This window comes from Malaya genurostris, chromosome 1 (genome assembly GCF_030247185.1).
Source record: "Malaya genurostris strain Urasoe2022 chromosome 1, Malgen_1.1, whole genome shotgun sequence".
Classification (NCBI taxonomy): Eukaryota; Metazoa; Arthropoda; class Insecta; order Diptera; family Culicidae; genus Malaya; species Malaya genurostris.
In genome coordinates this window covers 50,585,288-50,608,070 of record NC_080570.1, presented here as the reverse complement: position 1 = coordinate 50,608,070, position 22,783 = coordinate 50,585,288, and the positions used below count along the sequence as shown (strand labels likewise).

The following is a 22,783-nucleotide window of genomic DNA, read 5'->3' as shown; positions in this document are numbered from 1 at the left end:
GTGTAGTGATTGGACATGAGTCTGGACATCACACGAATGAAGTCCCTCCTCACATCCAGTCACCTGAACCACGCCTTTGTCGATATTTTAGGAATAATTGAGTGCATCCACCGACCCAGATCATCTTTATCCCAAGAAGCTTGCCAGCTGGCAAGTGTTCTTTGGCGAGACGCGTTATAGAATTCGTTGAAAGCAATCGGTCTCTCATAAATTTCACCCTCAATAGCACCACGTTTGGCTAAAATATCGGCTCTTTCATTGTCTGGAATGGAGCAATTAGCCGGAAACCAAACTATTGTGATTTGATAATTATTGTTCAATAGGTCGTTCAGACACTGTTTTATTTTGCCCAAGAAAAACGGTTCATTTCTGCTAGCAACGTTTGAACGAATGGCTTCAATTGCACTCAGACTATCTGTGAAGAGAAAATAATGGTTTGGAGATAATGGAACGATTACACTCAAACTATAATGAATTGCTACTAACTCTGCTATATAAACAGATGCAGGTTATTGAAGCCTAAATGAAGCCGATACATTATTGTTGAATATACCAAACCCAGTAGCCTCTTCAATTCGTGATCCGTCCGTGTAAAACATTTTCTCAGAGTCAATATACCTGAACTTACTTGAAAATATTTTTGTGATTTCCATCCAGCGTAGGTGTTCCGGGATTCCACGCACTTCGCGCTGCATGGATGTGTCAAAAAATAACGTTGAGTCAGGATCATTTAGGAGGCTGACACCGATAGGAATGTATCTTTAAGGGTTGATGTCCTGTGACATATGGTTAAACTATACTGTCATGAATCTTGTTTGAGATTGAAGCACAACTAGTCTTTCGAAGTTATTAATAACCAGGGGATGCCGTACCTCACATCTTATTAGCAGTCGTTATGAGAGCTCCCAAAAACGATCTCTCAATGGAAGAACTCCCGCCAGAACTTCAAGACTCATTGTATGTGTCGAATGCATGCAGCCTAAAGCAATTCGCAAACAATGTTACTGAATTCGCTCCAGTTTGATAATATGAGAGTTTGCAGCGGAACGAAAGCAAACGCATTCATATTCCATCACTGAAAGTATGGTTGTCTGATACAATTTTATTAGATCTTCCGGATGAGCACCCTTCCAAGATCCTGTTATTGTTCGAAGAAAATTTACTCTTTGTTGGCATTTTGTTATCAGATACCTAATGTGTCCTCCCCAAGTGCATTTGGAATCGAACCACACCCCGAGGTATTTCAAAGTCAAAATCTGTTGGATGATTCTTTCCATCATATGAAGCTGAAGCTGCGCGGGATCATGCTTTCTTGGAAAGACGACCAGCTCAGTTTTCTCCGCAGAGAATTTGATACCCGGATGAACAACCCAAACGGACAATTTATCTAAGGTATCTTGCAATGGTTTTTGCAGATCAATAGCTTTGGGTCCAATAACTGAAACCACGCCATCATCTGCCAATTGTCTTAGTGTGCATGGGGTTACAAGACAGCTGTCAATGTTATTCATGTAAAAATTATAGAGGAGCGGATTGAGGCATGAGCCTTGCGGGAGACCCATGTAGCTAATTTTGGATGATGCTAAGTCGCGATATGAAAAGTGCATGTGCTTTTCTGACAAAAGTTTGTGCAAATAATTATTTATAACAGCTGGAAGTTCATGTTGGTGGAGTTTGTCTGAAAGAACATCAATGGAAACTGAATCAAATGCTCCTTTAATGTAAAAAAATACAGATGGCATCTGGTGTTTTTGAGCGAAGGCAATTTGGATGTCAGACGCAAGTATTGCAAGGCAATCATTCGTCCCTTTGTTTCTACGGAAGCCAAACTGAGTATCTGACAACAAGCCGTTCGTCTCGACCCAAATGTCGAGACGTTGAAGAATCATTTTCTCGAACAATTTTCTTATGCAGGACAACATTGCAATGGGTCTATATGAATTGTGATTGGAAGCTGGTTCCCCGGATTTTGAATGACGATAACTTTTACTTGCCTCCAGTCAGGTGGAACAATAGAACTTGCTCAAGAAACTTGTTGAACAATTCCAACAAACGTCTTCTTGCGAGATCGGGCAGATTCTTCACCAAGTTGAATTTAATTCTGTCCAACTCAGGAGCGTTATTGTTACAATACATGAGTGCTATGGAAAATTCCATCAGTGAAAAGAGGCTATCAATGGTACCATTGTTTGAAGAAGACTCCCTAATAATGCTATGCGTAGGAACAGAATCTGGACAAACTTTTTCCGCAAAATCAAATATCCATCGGTTCGAGTATTCCTCACTCTCATTTCCTACGTTACGATGCCTCATTCGTCTGGCCGTATTCCAAAGAGTGCTGATTGAGGTATCTCTTGACAAACCTTCGACAAAATATCTCCAATAGCTAAATTTCTTGGCCCAAAGTATGCTCTTATACTTGGTTTCTAAAGTCAAGAAATTTTAAAAATGCTGAGGAGTTCCTCCTCCTCGATTTAAAAACGTATTGAAAGCATTTTATATCACGTGTTTAGCATCTCAGCAGTTTTTGTCCCACCAAGGTTTTGGAGGCCTTCTGTTAGACGATGGACCAGGAAATCGTTTGGTTTGGGCTTATTCAAAGTAACTTGTAATACACCGTTCATTTCATTTTAATTTTGTTGATATATTTGATATATCAGAAGTGATCTGTCAAAGATCGCCCTCATAGGCTATAGGTTTCGTCTTTTCAGCACTATTCATAACATTCACGAGCACAGTTGACTGCTTTATAACTCTTGAAAGTGAAGACGATAGGTCTAAAAAAGTGTAATTCTACATTATTTATAAGCGATATACACTTTCGTCAAATAAAAAAACACACTTCAATATAAAAAAGTTCACATCGTTATGTGGGCATCATCCTCAATTATTTTTGACATTTCACTTCTAGGTGCACGTTGAACGCAAACTGATTAACATTGCTGAACTAATAGCCTTTTTCGTCGCGAGATGGTGTTACTGTGATGTCTTTTTCGATTTGTATTGAATTCGTTAAAGTGATCCATATTGATATATAATACATTTGGTAAAATTCAATCGTCATAAGAAAGGTTTAAATAATGACACTTAGCGCCATAAGGAAAAATTAGTTTTGCGTTAAATTACCAATGAGGAACTCATATAATTTCAATTATATTGTAGAATTTTTGGATCTGCTACAAGAACTGTTTATTTGTATATGTAAGAAAATTTATTCGAATGAAATCATTGATCATTTTCTGATCAACATAACATTTTCTCCCATGCTAGTTGGAACTGAAAATTTTAATCGTTTCAAACAGAATCTTGGGTGCTGCAAAAATAACAGAGGTGGAAAATGATTTTTCTCACTAATTTTTTTTTTTTTTTTGAAATTGATTTTCTCGTATATTTAGACAGATGTACTTGATATCGTCATCCTCGCACACGTACGCCTCTAGCTGTGAAACACAACGTTAGATCGCCCATCAGGAATCAGAACTAATTTGTTCAAGACTCAAATGTCTTGCGAGACCAGTGTCCGATCCCTGCACGGAAATGCCAGCGATCGCAAAACAACTAAAATATTAGTTGTTTTTCTGATTTTGATTGACTGTCCTAGAAAACAATACTCGCAGATGAAATTAAAACATTTATACTGTAGGAATATCTATTTAACACATGGCAAACTTGTTTTACAATTAACTGTTATATTCTTCTGATTACTTTCACTTACATAAAACGACCACTACGTAACTAACATAAATGACGTTCATTTACCATTGAAAAATTTTCAATATGAAACGTTTCTGGTGAAATGAAGAGGTTTTTTGTTCTGCGTTTCGCTGTCTTCGTTCTCCGCCAAGTGACAGCATTTGAATACAACAATTTCGGTTACCTGAATGTTTATGACAAAATCAACAGATATGTTAGTTAAATCAACAACATTTTAGTTGAAACAACCAGGGCGTGAAACAACAATTGCAATATTGTAATTTTGTGATCTGCGGGTTCTCCGTGTGGTTACATGAAAATCGCAAAGTTGTAGGTTACCAACACCGTAAAAAAATAACTTGAGTGATTTATTACTGTATTATTTATACACTGAATACAAAATTTTACATCAATCCTAACCTTTGTGTTTCCTTAAAATTTTAACGGATCCACAGAACACTGTATTTTTTTTCCTCTGCCTGTTGACATTTAGGGCACAAGTAAAAATCAAACCGAACGCGGTGGAATATTTAATGATTTTGCTCTTCCCAGTTTCAGCATTTGGCTAGGTAGTAAGATAGCTGAAAAGGAAAAACTATGCTCCGTCAGCATGTGACAGACAGATGGCAAAGGTCAAATACTTCAGCACCGCCATGCCGAATTGTACTTATTTCGGCGACATTCAATTACACCTTCTAAAATCCTTTTAAATTTATTTCAATAACTTTCATTGCTTTGCAATCGACGTTCATTGTTTCAAATGGCCCAAATCTAGCCTACTATGTGCGTCCGAAAAGGATTACAATTCTAATGCCGTGTTCGTTCTGCCCAAACGATGAGATCATTTCGGGCGCAAATATCCTTGTGAAAGTCTCACGCTATTTGTTCGTCGTTTTTTTTTTCGGAAATGTCAAAAGTTTCATTAGAAATGTTTTTTTTTTTCGTTGTGCTATAATTCAAACAATATAACTACGATATACACAGAAAGATGGTTCTATACCGAACAGTATGTTTGTACAGTGTTTATTCAGCAGCTAGTAAATCCCTCTAGGGAACAATGCCTGCTCCGGAGGACGATGCGCGGTGAGGTGAAAATCATTAAAACATTCACGTTTTACGTTTCGTTAGCTAAGGTACACAGCGGCAAGCAGCAAAGGATGGCGATGTTGGCTACGATAGCAACGAGGACGATGACGACGATGTCGCCGCTATGGAAAACAGACAAATAGCGCTGATTCAACATCGCCGTTGATTTTTTTCTCTCCTTGTTGCTATCTCGTTCCGGAAGGAAAATACTAGGAACTGGCTGCCGGGATGCATGGTTCAATGACACAGCAGAATGAACCGAACCGGTTTGCTGCAAAAGAAATGGCATAAAAATATTCAAGGAAGGAAATGACGGAAGTGCCGGTCAAATTGGACATCGGCTACGATTGTTGTTAGCAGCTGGCGGAAACCGGGAACGGAGACCCCGGTCCGAAATTTGCTGGTTTTTTTCTGTTATTCCGTTTTAGAACGAATCCCCTTGCTACGGCGGCAAGGGCCGAAGGGTCGGTTGGTGCGATTTCACTGAAAGTAATGAAAATCGCATTTTGATGTCCGTCGTCATCCAGTTTGACGGTAGATTGAAATCGATTTTTAGCCAAATCGTTACACAGTCGGTTGATTACCCGCTGATACGGTGTAATCGATTGTAATCATCAATTTGTCAACGTGATTGGGTGAAACAAGCTGACGCAATCCACGCGTTCATTAAATCAGCACGTTTCGTAAGTTGTGTTGATGAAAATGGACACGTATTAGGGTTAGGCACGGACCCAGAGGAGGTTCCCAAGGGACCCTGGCATTTTCCTTTCCGAAATGGGACACAGTTAGAGATTAGTTTTTCATTTATTTTTTATACATATTAAAAAACTTAGAAAGAGATTTTGGCCTTGTTTGGGAGGCGAAAAGACGAAGAAAACCAAACAAAAGTTGTGATACAAGATTAACATATGAGCGGTAGAAGCTTACAAAAGGTGGTGGAAAAAATTACATGAAATGGAGCTGGATTGCTGGAAAGGAAAGGTGCGCAGGTTAACATAATAAACTATGAGGCAAGTAAAATTCTGCAGATCAAAAGGACGAACGCGAGCGCACTTCAGAATCATGTTTGGCTGATGCTGATGCAGATTCGGTTGGACTTTCGGTGTAGGTTGGTAATTGTTGACGAAACCATTTAGTCTTAATCTCAATCGAACGGGTCGGGCGTCAGTTTTGTTGGATTGTCATGACATACTTTTTTATGAACTACCTTGAAAAATTATCATATTAATAGTGTAAATTATTGGATCGATTGAATACCGAATATCGCTACCATGGCAACACAAGAGCATCACTACCATCTACGATTTGGGGTTCCAATTGCTACTCCAAATTGGCATCATTGAACTATCACGATTTACTAGCGTTTATTTGCTCCACAATATTAAGAAATCTATGTGAGTTTTATTTGGAAGGTTTCGGCTGCTATCTCAGGCCTAAAACCGAAAGCCGCCGAAGTAAGTTTGTACGCCTATCTACTATTATGACTTAAGGTCTGAGGACAGAGGGTCGCGTGTTGAGTTTTAAATCGACCTCGTGGCTCGCTCAATTCCCTTTGCGCATCGTATTTCTCTTGTACTCTCTCGTATATGAGCAAACTGTACCGACATTGGACATTACATGGATTCCAAAGAACAATGAAAAAATATTCAACTTTCACAAAGATTGAATGCGAAACAAAAATGTGTTTATATACAATGAAATGTCTGTGTGTTTGGCAGCCTTGTCGAGCCAATTTTATTTCTCTCTCCTTTTTCAGAATGCTATCAGGAAACCAAAGCGAAAAAAATGGCGGATGCATTGAAGCTGACTTTGTTTCACAGAAAAATACAAGACTTTATTTTTATCGCGATAATATATATGTTATGTTTTTATGTACTAATCGCATCTAAACTAAATTATCTAGACTTTGTCACGGTAGATTTATGATAAAAGCCTTCAAAGCCGAGATATTCGATGAACAAGTAGAGGTATGCATTTCCGAGCGATCCAATTTTCAGCAGTTCTTCAGTCAGAAAAAAATACAACATCACCGCTAAACTCAATGAATCATACTGAAAATTTCACAGAATATTCTCAACTAAATTTCGAAGACATTGTCAGGTGGGTTTTTCTATATTCTACACCGTTTCTAAGAAAATTTAATTTGAAACGGGAAAATAGCAAAAAACCTACCACTTTACGGTACTGTCCTCAGCCCTTAAAAATTGGAGTAAGGAGATCAGAAGATTCTCTGTTTCTCACAAGTCTAAACAAAGAAGCCACCTTGGACCACTCATTTTTATGCCATTCACGAATGATCTTTGCAGAGAATACAAAACAAATATCTGAAATTCTTGTGGATTGTCGTCGTGTTCAATTAGAATGGGTTTTATGCATGTGTAACCGTATAACTGGTAGTTGTGTATTTCAAAATGAATGAATGAAATCCTGAATTGAAATGACTATAAAAATATCTCTGGGTTATATTTGTTCAAAAGACCTGAAAAAAACGAGGTAACAAACGTAATTTCGTATCTATTGGGTCTACAAGTATGACACTTGAAACCAATTTTCGAGCTCGGTAAAGTGAAATTCCGAGACAGATCGGCAACGCACAAAGTCCTTGGAACATAAGAAATGTAATGCATAATTTTTGTATATTTATAAAGAAATTAAATAAAATATTCATACCCCACTGAATGTTTAAAATTAAAAAACGGATTCTTTGATTACTTTTAATTGCTGAAGGCAATCAGTCACTTTTAAATTTCACTTCGTTGCTTTTACCGAACATTCAGTAAAGGATATGTCGAACAGACAGTAATCTTTTTTCTGACAATTTCGGTAATAACTGACGTTTGTCAAATTTAAGATTGCCTTGACTCCGCAATTGTATTTAATCCATCTGTGTTATACAAGTATGTATGTATGTCAAGCTAAACAGCATGAATTAGTTAGGACTATTATTATTGTTGTTATAATTGACTTCACTACACCATCGGTACGGTATTACTGCACTACCGGCTGTGAAAATTGAACTTACATCGCGAAGCTTGAAATTCCGATGTATGTTCATTGTTTCAAATAAATTTCAATTCATTGACATTTTTTTTTGGTCGCACTTGTCATAAAATACTAATACTTTTTAACAACTGGCACCACCAATTACCAATATCACACACCAGTAGCAGACATCCGTAACCGTTTCGTTTTCTTTATAGCGTGTACGAAATAGAACAAAGCAGGTATCGTTCGTGTTGTGTTTTCTTCTTAAACGTTACACGGTATTGTATTGTCATTTTATATACCAGTTTAAGAGCTTTGAAACTGCGGAACCGGAAGTTGGATCCGGATGAACATTCACAGTAGCAATTTTTGAAAAATGTAAGCTTTGATTTAAACTAAGATTTGTAAAAATCGGTTCAAGAATCGCTGAGAAATCGAAGTGAGTTCTATTTTTGGAGCTTTTCTTCACTACTTTCGGTGCTTCCTGGAAAAGGAAAAGAGGGGACCAGTTTATGTATGTATGTATGTATGTATGTGTGAAGCCACCATCAGTTCAAGGCATTACCAGTGTATGCGGGTAGACTTACATTAGATCCGAATTTGATTATCAGATAGCTTTCATATAATTGCTGTTAAGAAGGCCAAAATGGGTTTTGAGAACCCGGCGCCTTCCAGCAAGAACATCCGGCCATATAATAAAGAATTTCGCTGTACCAGCTTAAACCCGCCTGATGGTTTGTTTGTTAGAAGGGTGCGTCTTACTCATTTCGGACCATCAGGAAAAAACACAAAGCTTCCCCCACGTTTCTCAGGTTGACAATCCACTCCATCATCCAGTCATTCACTTGTAAGATACCCTGATGCACTCCCTACCCCTCCCCATTGTCCATATACTTGAGCATAATACAATATAATATAATATAAATTAATAAAACAAAATATAATATAATAAAATGCAATATAACTACAGAGAACAGACAGCCAAGCTAGTACAAACTTCGTTAAAAAGCTGTGTAAAGCATACAAGTGAAAATCCGCTAAAAATCACCGTTGCACACATAACATGATATAACATAATATAATATAAAGTAATGTAATAATATAAAATAATATAACACAGTATAATATAATATAATATAATATAATATAATATAATATAGCACAATATAATATACCTTTAGACAATACATATACTTATAATATAATATAATATAATGTAATAAAATATAATATAATATAATATAATATAATACAATATAATATGATATATGCAATGCTGTATCCATACAACATAATATAACATAACAGAAGATAATATATGAAATAATATGCTATGATACAATGTATAACAGTTGATGTCACAGTGTAAGTTATGCTCTTCTTTCGTCGCAGTACTAATTATAACATGTGGTTCTGTTGTTTGTTGCATTATTTGTTATATATTGAACTGAATTATATTACATTGTATTATATATTGTTGTTATTATTATTATTATTATTATTATTATTATTATTATTATTATTATTATTATTATTATTATTATTATTATTATTATTATTATTACTATAATAATAATAATAATAATAATAATAATAACAATATATAATACAATGTAATATAATTCAGTTCAATATATAACAAATAATGCAACAAACAACAGAACCACATGTTGCAATATACTATGATAAATATTGCACTTCAGGATTGGCTTCAAACTACAAGTCATTCCGCACCCTCTTATTCTGCTACTAGCACAGAAAGCGATAGCACCAAGTCGACGCCGTTCTATTGACCAAATGTCATCATAGACGCTCGGGGAGGCATGAGATAGGAACTTGTGAGGACTTAGTTATCTCACAATTTGACGACCAGGAAAAGAGGGGACCAGTTTATGCCCATAAACTAACAAGTTCTGCAAACTAGAAGAATTTATCGGACTGTTTTATGAGATTTATTCCTGTTTTAACCCTCGTTCGTTAAAAAATACTCGTAAAATTGGTAATTTAAAAAAAAAACTTCAAGACCTTTCATTTGTTTATTTGTTTATTTGGAGCAGGAGTTCTAGCATAGGGAATTTTAAGATGGATATCAATTTGTAAATGCTGTAAGAGCTCTGAACAGTCTATTATTGATTGGAAGAGATCAGCCACAAACGTAGCCTTGCTGACATCGCGACGGACAGATAACAAATCGAGTTCAATCAAGTTCAATGCTAGATTCAAGCATGGTAACTTGGAAGGTTCCAAGGGTTTCTCAAATTTTCGTTGAATTGCTTCAATGCGTTGGATATCGTTTTGGTAGTACGGTGACCAGACAACCGAGGTGTATTCGAGCGTAGAGCGAACTAAGCCACAATATAATGCTTTCAAGCAATGTACATCATCGAATTCTTTAGTAACGCGGAAAATGAATCCTAGCATCTTGGAGGCTTTGGAGATAGTAAACTCAATGTGTTCCTTGAAATTTAACTTACAGTCCAGGAGGACACCAAGGTCCTTCACTGACTATGTACGTTCCAAAACAATTAATGAAATATTATAGTCGAAACTGACTACAGACTGTTTGCGAGAGATGACGGAGCATTTGGAGGCGTTCAAACCCATTCTGTTGATATCACACCAGTTAGTCAAATTATTCCACTACTCTTTTAGGAACTCTGCATCAGCTGTGGATTTGATGACATGAAATAATTTGAAGTCATCGACGAACGATAGTTTCAGGCAATCAATCGAAAAATTTAGATCGTTGAGATAAAGTAAAAATGTAAACGGTCCAAGGTGACTTCCTTGAGGAACTCCAGAGGTAACAGCGAATGGTAAAGTTGTAAAGTCTCCTATTTTCACTATCATTTCGCGACCAGTAAGATATGAGTGCCAATTCAGAAATGAAAGCCAATTTAGAAATGACCCGTTAAATCCTAGTCTATTTAACTTCGAGATTGTTATGTGATGATTAATCTTGTCGAACGCAGCGGAAAAATCGGTGTCGATAGAATCTACTTGTAGTCGTGATTGTAACGAACGTATGATAAAGGAAGTGTACGATACTAAATATGTAGACGATTCGGCATGAAACCATGTTGAGTCTCTAATATATCTTCTTAGTTTGTGAAAATCGGTTCAAGCCGTTTCCGAGAAAGTTGAGTGCACATTTTTTCTCTAATTTTCACATTTTATCCTGTAACTCCGGAACCAAAAGTCGAATCTAAATGAAATTCAATAGCAAACTATGGGACTATAAGACCTTTCATTTGAATCTTAGTTTGAGAAAATCGGTTCAGCCATCTCCGAGAGAAGTAAGAGCATATTTTTGTTATAAATATACACGCATACACATACAGACATTTGCTCAGTTTGTCAAGCTGAGTCGAATAGTATAAGATATTCAGCCCTCCGGACCCCGGTTAAAACGCCATTTTTCACAGTGATTGCATAGCCTTTCTAAAGTAACGGTTCTCTATTTAATTTCATTTGTAAGGACGTTACCTCAAAACCTTGTTTTAACCACTAAAATCACTATAATTATTTCATATTTCTGCTTGATTCGCCTCGCTTGCTGAGAACTGATTCACATTTATTGGGAATTAATCTAATATTCAACAAACAGCTAAAAACACTCCTGATATATTAGACAAAACTTATACAAAGGTTATATGCACACAGTTAGAATAAGCGGCAATTATCTACTGCCCATAAAGAATCAGATCGCAAAACGAGAATAAACGACCGTTTGTTGCTTCAGAGAGAATCCCCACAGCAGCGTGCTAACCTTTGATTCTCAGACAGGTCATCGAGAGAAATTCGCTCTCGCACTGGTGTCTGTTCTATGTTAAATGAACCATGCCGGTTTTTTGTTGCTGCGATGATATCCGTCTCTCTTTGATGGCACTGATTGAATCGTGTGAAGAGATGCTAGTGAGCGTTCTTTGATACCATAAAAGCCATCCTTGGTCCTATATTCATCCCATGTTTTAGCGAAAATATCGTGTGTTGTTACAATGTTGGCATTATTTTCATAGGGTCTAATGCCAACTTTGTGACGACACACGATATTTTTAAACCAGCTTGGAATCAATTCGACTTTTAAAAATATTTCGATGGTTTTCGTTTTACTTTCATTATACATTTGAAATTTTGCTGAAAGGTTCACTTGGATTGGCCCTTTTAAAAATATCAAAATATCAGATGCAAAACCAAGAGAAAAAACACACATTTAACAGCGTTATGAGGACATATATCGGAATGAAACCAGTGTTACTAGATTTGCCATAATGATTATTTCAGTAGTATTTCACACGCACTTTCTAGCAATATTCGAAGACGAGACAGTTTTATTGAAATAGAAATATCAATAATATAATAAAACTAACGTCACGAGTGTTGATGCTAATTTGAAGAAGAAAACTCTGTATGAGAAAACTTGGCTTCCATGCGGTACGAAATGAGATGAAAACAAAGCGCAATCAAGTGAATAAAGTACAAATTATGATTTTAATGCTTATCTGGTAAATTTAGGACTTTTCAAACGTTAATTAAACAAGTGAAAAGTCAACAATAATAATTATGAAACAATCTTACATTGAATAGTAGTGTAATTATGAAATAGTGATCATGTTTTGAGACGAATTAGTTAGTACATAACACATGGATCAATAAGTCCCGAGACTAAAGCAGAGATGGCGCTCGTAGCAAAGCAGTAACCACGTCTTTCTAGAGTACTAACCTTTGCTTGAAACGGGTCAAAATTTGAGGTCGATCCGACCAGAAACAGCTGAGTTATCGAGGTTGGAGTAAAGTGGATGAAAATTTAGAACAACGTGTGTGCATCACATTTTGTGTTGCAAATAGATTTAAGTGCTTCGAAACGTTGAAAATTTTAGAAAAGGCCTTTGGTGAATCGTGTCTAGGAAACGAAACGATACCACTCGTATGCCTGTATTTTTCCTAGACACGATTCACCAAAGGCTTTTTCTAACATTTTCAACGTTTCGAAGCACTTAAACCTATTTGCAACACAAAATTTGATGCACGCACGTTGTTCTAAATTTTCATCCATTATAAAAATCGCCACACGAAAATTTTCCAACTTCTTTGTATAGACGCCAAACAAAAACTAATCGTACGATATGCGTCAAAACTTGACAGAATGTGTATAAAAGTGCTGCCAAAGTTGAGAGAATCAAAGTTTACCGACCCAGTTCGTGCTGGCATCTCATCAGACTCAGTCGACAATTGCTTACGGTCGAGACGATAGAAACAAAGACAATACAGTGTAGTGAACAATAGAGTGTACGAAATGGGCAAATACGATTTAACAAAGCCTGAAACTTGGCCTACAAGGCCAAATTCAATTTGTATTGATTTCAAGCGCTGCAAAGTTAGACCAGCAGCAAATGAAATTGAAATCCTACTTAAAGAACGAATGCATCTAAACGTTACTGATGTAAGTGAGATTCAATTCAACAAGGCGTCTAACTGTGTGTACATTATGTTCAAACGTGAAAAAGATGCAATTGCATTTGCTTCGGTTAATAACGGGGTGCACAGTATTGATCATGACAATGTTAAATATAAAATCCCTGTGTACATGGTGGACAATGCCATAGAAGTACGCGTGCATGACCTTCCCCCGCAGACCAGCGAGGGGTATGTTCGGGAATGTATGTCGCAGTACGGTGAAGTTCTTTCCATCGAAAGGGAAGTATGGCGGAATTTTTTTCCGGGTATCCGGAATGGCGTGCGAGTAGTACGTATGCAACTACGTAAAGCAATTCCATCTTACATCATTTGTGATCAAGACGGGATACATCCGTGTAAAACGCTGATTACGTATGAAAATCAACTGGTTACATGTCAGTTTTGTGAACAAATTGCACACTACGGCAAACCTTGCACTGAAACTGCAAAAAGGACATCTTTAAACAAAAATAAGGACAACCGCCCAACAACGGAAACTAGTGAGCGCAGTACTCCTGTTGTACCATCAAACCCACCAACAACTGCAATTAATGCACAACAAGGCGCGTCTACAGCAACTAACAACCAACCCAAGAATGCGAATTACAAGGAAAACGAAGAAAAAACGGAAACCAACAACGATACCACCGATGCGGCAATGGAGGACGAGACGAGCCACGAACAAAGTGCCCCTCACTCATCGCAAGATAAAAATGGAAGCTCCTCTCCCCCTAGAAAAAGGGTGACAACGAGATCCAACGGTAAAAAAATTATTTTATCTAATAAAAACATGGCTCATTCGGCCACGTAAAGCTTGTACGCAAATTGGCCTGAATAAAAAAAATTTTATAAAAAAAAAAAAAAAGTTTACCGATTGGACAAGCGCGAGAATTTTTAAATGAAAATTCCGTTTTTACCTTTTTTTATATATATAAAAAATAGGTATAGAATTCACTCAAACTTTCGGAAATTTTTCCGAGGCCCGGAGGGCCGAATGACATATACCAATCGATTCAGCTCGACGAACTGAGCAAATGTCTGTGTGTGTGTGTGTATGTGTGTGTGTTGTCAACTAAGAGGTCGAGATCTCAGAGATGGCTGGACCGAATTTGATCAAACTAGTCGCAAATGAAAGGTCTCCCCGTCACCCAAAACGCTATTGAATGGTTTTGAGATCGGATGTTTACTTTTTGAGTTATACGAAGTTTTATGTCAAAATTTTCACGTTTTTTGACAGTATCTGTCACAATTGACCTTGAAAACAGAATATGTTTTCAGACTTAGATTCCGCACGATAATACCTATTCAACAAGCCATAGATTGTTAAAATCCGTCCATTTTTAACGGAGATATCGAAATTTTTGTGTAAACGACTTTTCCCCCTATTCCAGTAGTAGGAGTTTTGAGCGCTGTCTGGCAAAGAAATGCTTGGGAGCAACGGAAAACACGATTTTTTATACTGTTACATACAATTGTTTCTAAGTACCAAAAAGACTGTGTACAGCATCCTTTTTCATGACAATTTGCCTCGGACCGATTTTAGCACGGCTCGTTTTTGGCAACATAATCGTTCGAATATGGCATTTATAAACCAGCTGATATCAGCATTTCCGAGTTGAAAGTAATTCCATAATTATATTGATTACAGCAATAAAAGCTGGAAGAACATAACTTCCATATACCATACGACTCAGTTCGTCGAGATCAGCAAATGCGTGTGTGACAAATAATTTCACTAAATTTTTTCGGAGATGGCTAAACCGTTTTCTACAAACTCAGATTCATATGAAAACTAGTATACTTCCAAATTTGAATCCGACTTCTGAAACGAAATTAAAATAATGCAATTCATATTTCTCGTTGATGGCTGAACCGATCTAAGATTCAAATGAAATCTAAGAATCATCTATGATTCAAATGAGAGATCTTAAAACCCTATAAAAATTAGTCAAATCCGATTTCTGGTCTAGGAGATACAGGGTGATTAGTATAAAAATATCCATTTCACATAAATTAATCAGGTTTATCGGGTTTGCAAATTTGGATAGTCGATTATCAAATAAATTTATTTCAGTTTAAGCGGTATTCTTTTTTGGATTCGGAATGTACCCCCAAATTTTAATTCGCACTACAATTTCTCAAAGATGTCTACACACTCCTCAGGTGAATTTATCTGATTTCGGCTACACCGATCTTAGAACTCCGGATCCAGTTTCGAATCGTTTCTCAAAGTTTAATCATTTTTTCAAAAAGGCCAAATAGAACTTCAAAAACAAAAATTCAAATTAAAGGACTTAAGGTCCCATACAAAATTGGTGAATTTTATCCGATTCTGGAATTACAGATGATGAATTTTTAAAATTCATACCGATATAGAAGATGTAAATTGTTTGGCGTATTAATTTATGGCCATTCGAATCATTTTGGGTTATGCTAGTTCCTGAATACCAGCGCTGGAAGTACCATAAATAATGACGAAAAACTCTAAAGTGGAACTTACTTCGACATCTCATGGAATGTTCAATCGAATGTCACACGTTAAAATTGAAATTCAATACGATTTGCAGATTCGAAATTACAGGGTAATGAGTGATTAAAATCTCAATTTGCCGTTTGAAACGACGATAATTAAAATAATGTCATGAGAACTAAAACACCTAAGAATATCCATGCAAAAAAAACACATGCGGATTGATAAAAAAAAAGGTATCATCTCACTGCTAGGTGGATTAATCACGTTTTTTTTATCATAAGGTATACCAGGGAACAGGTATAGTGTGATGGGCTAGTCGATGGCGTTCACGCAACCCACCTGAGTTCGATTCCCATCCCCGCATATAGGGTCAGAAAGTTTTTCTAGTCCAAAGAGGCGAATGACCTTAAGGTTAAAACCTCTGTAATGGAAACAAAAAAAATAACAGAAATATACCATAATCTATCTTCTATCGTTATCCAACGAGCCTACTAGTGCCATTCGACGGTTGAATTCTTAACTAGCATGCTATTCATAATCTATACCTTCTAATTAAGCATATATCATGACCAAATAAAAAACAATTCGCATAATCAGTTGTCGATTTTGACGCTAGTTTCACACTTGAGAAGAACCAAAAAGGGTTAGTTTAATTTATTAGATGTCTTCTGCAATGTTTTAGGTATCTATTGAAGCTATATGGAGGAAGTACACTATAAAAAATACTGACGTTTTGCCAATGACATACATCATAAAATAATTTTTTTTTAAAATGATCGATTTTTACAAGTTCATTTTCGGAATAAAATACATATACAATAGTTATTTTAAAACGAGTAAATTGTTTTCATATAGCCCTAAAATATTGTTGAAGATACAAATAAATCGGACCAACCGTTTTTTGACTCATCAGTGCAGAGCAGTTCAAATTGAACTGTTTAATACTCAACTCGGCAATCAACTGTGAAAGTCTGTCATTTGCAAATTCAGCAGGGTTTGAAGCACGAGAATTTCAAGGATGCTCACCCAAGTTAGGCCCAAGATGACTCATATAGTTTCAAGGAATGCCAACTTGTTTACTGAATTCCCTTTGTCGTGCAAACACACTTTCGTTCACAACAGACCAAATTAAAACGAAACAATGACGTATTTAACCACCAGTAGTATATTTGGAAACCAATCAAACATCTTTAAACAACCTTAGCTTGCAACTTGAAACAGGTAACCACTTCGTCGGATTGATCGACCAGCTGAAGTTCGACGTTAATCGGAATCGGTGGGTAGAACTTCTGTACCGGGAGTTTCAACAGGTACGAAACATCCTCCCCGGCGGACAGCGGACACTGACTTCCTTCCAACCAGTTACAAGCATTCTGGTGATCCTTTGGCAACTCGAACGGAACCGTAACACCGAGGGCCGTGGCGTAAACTACCGGACGGAGCGCGGAAACATCGACATCTGGACTGAAGTTTACATGAGCGATGGCGTCGTGTCCACGGGGGAGCTTGCAAGGGACACTGCTACAACCGACAACGTCTACCGAAGATGGCAAGGGTCCTGATTTACCTGCAAATTATCGAACGTTGTCTCAGATTCAATACCGGTAACGGAAGAGGCTAACTTACATTGTTTGACGGGAACGACATTGGCCAAGACCAACGGGAGAACCGCTAGCAAAACCGCGAATTTGATCATTCTTGAAGCAATGGTCAGAGTCCTGATACTACTAAACTGATGAGTTGCTGTAGCGTGGATTGTCTTAAATAGTCCATCGTCTACGGTGAAAGTATGTTCCCTTATCAGTTCGGTCTGTGTTTAATCAATAGACAAACATAAGTCACCTGTTTATTTTTCAAGTACCACCTGGGAACCAGGTGTTCGATCGGTAATTATAGAACTGTTTGCCTACTACTTGAAATCGGCTTTTCAGATTGTTGAAGTGGAAAACAAACATGCAGCTGTGATGAAACGTCATTTTGTAAAAAGAAACGATACTGTGGCACTCTTCGAACAATTTGCATTTGTATCTTTTATTGAAAAGTATTGATTGACATTTGAGTCTCGATATAGTAATTGAATAATTGAATTATATATGTCAACAGTTTGGAAAAAATAACAACAACCGAAGAGGCCGCAAGATGTCACCCGCCGAGACCAGAATATTTGGACAACGTGGTGAACATTTTTTGCACTCAACAAGTCGTAGCTCCGAAACCGGTAGCCGGATCCGGAAAAAATTTATTAGCAGCAACAAAAAAAGTCGACTTCTTACCGTGTAAACTTTGATATTCTTCAGTATAATCTCCAACATTTTGATGCCCTTAAAAAATGATTTGTCAAGGCCTTCAAAATAGGCTTCCGTTTCTGCCATGACCTCAGCATTCGACGAAAAAAATTTCTCTGGAGAAACCTTTTCAAGTTTAGAAATAGATCATAGTCGCTGGGGGCCAGGTCTTAAGAATACGGGGGATGGTGGACCAATCCATACCGCAGATCATTCAATTTCACCCTTGCTATTTTATCAAGACACAAAACATGTGTTTTTACATAGCTTGATGAAAAATAGAACTCGTCTGACACGATCAGCTGTTATTCAAACACTAGTGGATATATTGTCATGAAATTTGGTATTATCCCATCTAGAGGCTTGTTCTCAACAAAAATATACACGATTCGAAACAATTCACGTCTTTTCTGTAAGAGGCCCGGGACTTTTCATTCCATGTAGTAGATCCAGATTATCCAGGTCTGACTTCCGTTTTCGGAGAAATGGAGTAAAATGTGCAACAAAATCTGGATCGATTTTTACAATATTAAGATCAAATGGAAGGTCTTATGACCGCATCGAACGTTATTAAATTTAAACCAGAGACGACTTCTGGTTGCGAAATCACAGGCTCATCAGTATAAAAATTTAAATTTCACGAACGCGTTTCTATACATTACGTTGAAAACACGACCAAAATTCATTCTAACAGCCGCATAATTTTTGAATTGTGCGGATCTGTTTTTGGAAAACGGAAATCATCAAAACGGAACTTTACTATCTCAGAGATAGGTTCATAGTCCCATAAGCTGCTATGCAATTTTATTTAGATCCGATTTCCAGTTCCGGAATTACACGGCAAAGTGTGCAAAATAACGGAAGAACTTCTTAAATTTAGCTGGAAATTGTTACATTTAACAGAGACGAATCAGCCTGCGGTTGAAAGTCTCTTTAATAAAGAAAACTAATTAACTAACTAATGTGTTTCGTAGCTCATGTTAGCTGCTGGCCAGACATACTTTCATGTTTTTAATAAAGAATAAATAACAAGTGTTTTGCAGAATCCAACAGTAACTCGCGAATTGTATCATTACGCCACAAATGTATTGAAGCAGGCTTTTTTTCGAGTAACTCACTCAGAACAAGGGAAAATTATTCTCTGGAGTTTCGCTTCTAGCGAATCACTCTATGGTTCTTTTTACCGAAATGGCAAGATGACAAATCCCGCCAACACGGAACATAAAAATTTGGTTATTCGGTAAATGGCCTGACATTTATTCTCATAAATGTATTAATTGATGGATTCGATCGGGATGCAAATGTCAAATCCAAGTCACAAGAACAGATGGCCTGTCTTACGAGATATTTCTTTTCGAACTTCGGCAGCTCAATGTGTTGGTTAACTTTTCTCTTTCCGTTGCTTTATAATGGCGCAGCAAATAAATATGAATACGGTACCTTAAAGTTTACTCATATTTCGACAGACATGTTAAACTTCAACTTCAAGAAAACTTATGCTGCTGCTAAGTACCGCTCAAACTAACTTCGGACCAAAAACACTAACGCGAGCGCACTTCGGAAGCTCGTTTGGCCATGCTGAACTGGAATCGGGTGGTCTTGAAAGCGACGAGATTTAATTTTATTTTTGCGTTAATCTTCCTGTGATTCCAGAATCGGAAGGTATATATGAACAAAATTCCGGAACTTTCTATAAAATCACAAAATATATTATTTGAATATAAGTTTGTGAAAAACGGTCTATCGGTTTTTTATGACAAAGACGGAAACATAACCTTTATTATGTGTGTATGCCAGGTATACCGGTATGAAGTGAGCGTTTTTTATTTGATAAAATGAAACATTCATTTAAGATCTCCTGAACTGGCTTTGCTTTGTGTGTAAGTGCATTGTCGTGTAATAAAATTTAATGGTCGTATTTTCTGGCCCATTCTAGTTGTTTTTCGATCAATTCTATGTTGCCTGCAGCGATTAGTAGTTAGTTTCACCAGGTTTCAGAAGCTTCCTTATCCCAACAAATACGACGCATTGCCTTCTTGCCGAATCGATCTGGTTTTGCAGTCGATATTGATGGTTGTCCCGGATTAACCCATGTTTCTTTCCTTCTAGGATTCTTTAAATTTTGTAGTTATTTATATATGAAACTATAATCAACAAATATTGTGTTTTGTTTCCGTATGATTTTTGTGTTTCCGTATGATTTCTGCTCTTAAATGAGTGCGTTCGTAGAAAATCACTTACACAAAAAAGGAGTTAGTATCAAATCGACTCACACTCTGTGTGGTTCGACACTGCCGTAGAAGGTTGTTAAAACATCGTTCAAAAAGTACAGGAAACAAACATTTCTTGAGCAAAATGTAATATGTTACAATCGTTCTTATACTTTTCTGTCTTTTCGGTACCATACTTATAGAATGATTTGTACATGGCCTCAAAATAGGCTTAAGTTGCGGCAATGACTCTCTCATTCGAGCAGAATATTTTTTCCTAGGAGTACCTTTTGGAGATCAGCATAGGTCAAGTAGTCGTTGGGGGCTAGGTTCTTGAGAATATGGTGAATGAACGAACAGTTTGGAGACCAGTTCGTTCAATTTGGCCATTGTTTCCATTGATTTGTGTCACGGAGCATTGTATTGGTTGAGGAATTTTTTGGTATGCAACCGTTTTTTTCTATTTCGTACTTCAAACGCATCGATAACTCAATGTAATAATCACTTTTGATGGTACTTTCCTTTTCATGATAGTTGATGTTTATTATATCTCGAGCAACTAAACACTGACGCCATGATTGTTCCAGCTACCTATTGCATTTTCGAACGGCTTTTCCCGTCTGAATGCTGACTATGACTCCGGAGAAAAATGGTGGATCCATGTTTCGTCCACTGTTTCATACCAATGCAAGAAATTCTTTTTTATTGCAACTAAACAGTGCCGATCTGCTCTCTGTATCCTTAATGCGTTTGTTGCTTTTGTTCGATTGTGAGCGAACTAGGCACCCATTTGGGAAAGACCTATTCATGCTCAGATTTTCACGTAAGTCTATTCAACTCAGCACCTCGAATCTCAAGAACTTTGAGTAATCACAAATCTTTGCTCTTTCATTCCGGCTGGGGCGGTTTCCTTCTTTTAAAAAGTAATGTTTTATCAGCACACGGAATTCAGTATTTCCATTTTTTAAATGGAAAAAATGCTATTGACGAAAAAATTTGACACGTAATCTTTCGAAAAATTAGGTTAGTTTGACATTTCCAACGTTCTGGGTCAGTTGCGGGACTTTTTGAACAATTTTTTATGGACATCAGCGGTTGGACTGTTTGTGGATTTATTTTGTGCGCCGTTCCATACTCGCGAGACACCTTTTGATTGAAAATCGGCTGTTTCTTCGTATTCGAGGAAATGCAGGATGATCTCGATCACGGAGTACTGGGTGAACGAGCTCAGCACCTTCCATCAGCAACCCCAACAAATTAAACGGAGTAACCAAAACTCTCAAAGGATTAATTTCGAAAATTCACAGACACAAATAAGTTTATACCGAACAAAAAATACTGCTGCCTTAATTAATATTCAAAACTAATATAGGCAGTGATTTTGAATCTATCTGGTCAGTTTTCCGTCAGCAGTTCGAGTATACCCTTAATAGTTCTATGTCGTATTCAACCCCTAAATACGCAATTTTGTTTGAAACAAAATTCCGAAAACGCTTCGAACTTCAAAGTAGCGCGTTTCATGCAAAAGTTGTATCGAAACAAAACATTTTAAAAAAATCGACCTTGTACTTTTAAGCGATAAATATCATTTCAATAATTCAAAATATATACCCCCGATACGAAAAATTACCCACCTATGTAACGGGATAAGTCTATCAGCATTTTCAATAAATTGTATATGATATTCTTATCAATTTCATTATAGTTACAGTGATTTAGATTTTACGTTCATTTTTAATAAAGATTATAAGTTTTCATATGATTTTCATGGATTATGATTGTTAATTCAGTGCAGAAAAATTTTTCAACGAATAATGAAAGTCAAGATGAAACAAAAAATTTATAATTATGCGACGACGATAAAATGGACGAAGGCGCGACCAGTAAACCAATAATCCTTCAAGGCTCTAGAACTGAGTCGAATAAATAAATGAATGAAAAACAAGTAAACAGACAAAATCCCTAGTAAATATAAAATTTCCATCACATTGTAATTACTGTAGTAGTATTACTATCGCTGGTACACAAAACCAGTATGTAATCAGCACAAGATAGAATCGTCGTTGGAAGGTTAAGCAGGCAATCTGTCGCATACTAGTACCGTAGGCAAACTTGTAGTACCAATCAAATTTTAATTACACAAACCTCCGATTGTAAGCTCACCAAAACAAACATACGGCACAGCCAAACGATCGAACAGCGGTCCGGCTGTCCGTGTCAATCTTATGTTCCGTCGAGCGAATGGATCAGAAATGGCAGTAACTGCAGGAATTCACCACAATCGACACGACATTCCGTCATGTTTTCCCGGGCTTTTTCCGTTGTCGCAATTCAGCCGAATTCGGCATTGCTTTTAGTTACTACCTACGACAAATATCAGCCCATGCCGGCAAACGACAACCGGGTGGAATGACAATAGAAGTACAGAAGTACGGTGAAGCGATTTACTGAAATATTCAAACTATGCTCTTTGACGAATAAATCCTCGCGTTTTACTGCCACTTCGAGTTTAGATCTACATAATAGATGTCGCTGACTTTCGTGTCCCCCCCCCCCCCCACTTCCAGCATGAGGTCATTGTTGTTGGTGTTCTG

The 22,783-nt window shown here is 37.0% G+C and overlaps 2 protein-coding genes across 2 annotated transcripts in view; one reads left to right on the top strand and one right to left on the bottom strand.

Moving 5' to 3' along the window:
• The window catches only part of LOC131439242 (uncharacterized), a 684,657-nt gene that overhangs the window by 89,487 nt on the left and 572,387 nt on the right, over positions 1-22,783 (top strand). The gene's annotated exons all lie outside the window — the stretch shown is intronic.
• Positions 16,837-17,427, bottom strand: LOC131439295 (NPC intracellular cholesterol transporter 2-like). Its single transcript, XM_058610152.1, has 2 exons — positions 17,321-17,427; positions 16,837-17,261 (listed from the first exon to the last, which is right to left on the bottom strand). The coding sequence occupies exons 1-2, from the start codon at positions 17,388-17,390 to the stop codon at positions 16,885-16,887; spliced, it is 447 nt and encodes a 148-aa protein (XP_058466135.1). The 5' UTR covers positions 17,391-17,427; the 3' UTR covers positions 16,837-16,884.

Excerpts from the sequence above, each read along its gene's own strand:
- LOC131439295 (XM_058610152.1), bottom strand. The coding sequence starts at position 17,390 with ATGATCAAATTCGCGGTTTTGCTAGCGGTTCTCCCGTTGGTCTTGGCC. Across the intron at positions 17,262-17,320 it reads TGTCGTTCCCGTCAAACAAT|GTAAATCAGGACCCTTGCCA; the intron begins GTAAGTTAGCCT and ends GATAATTTGCAG.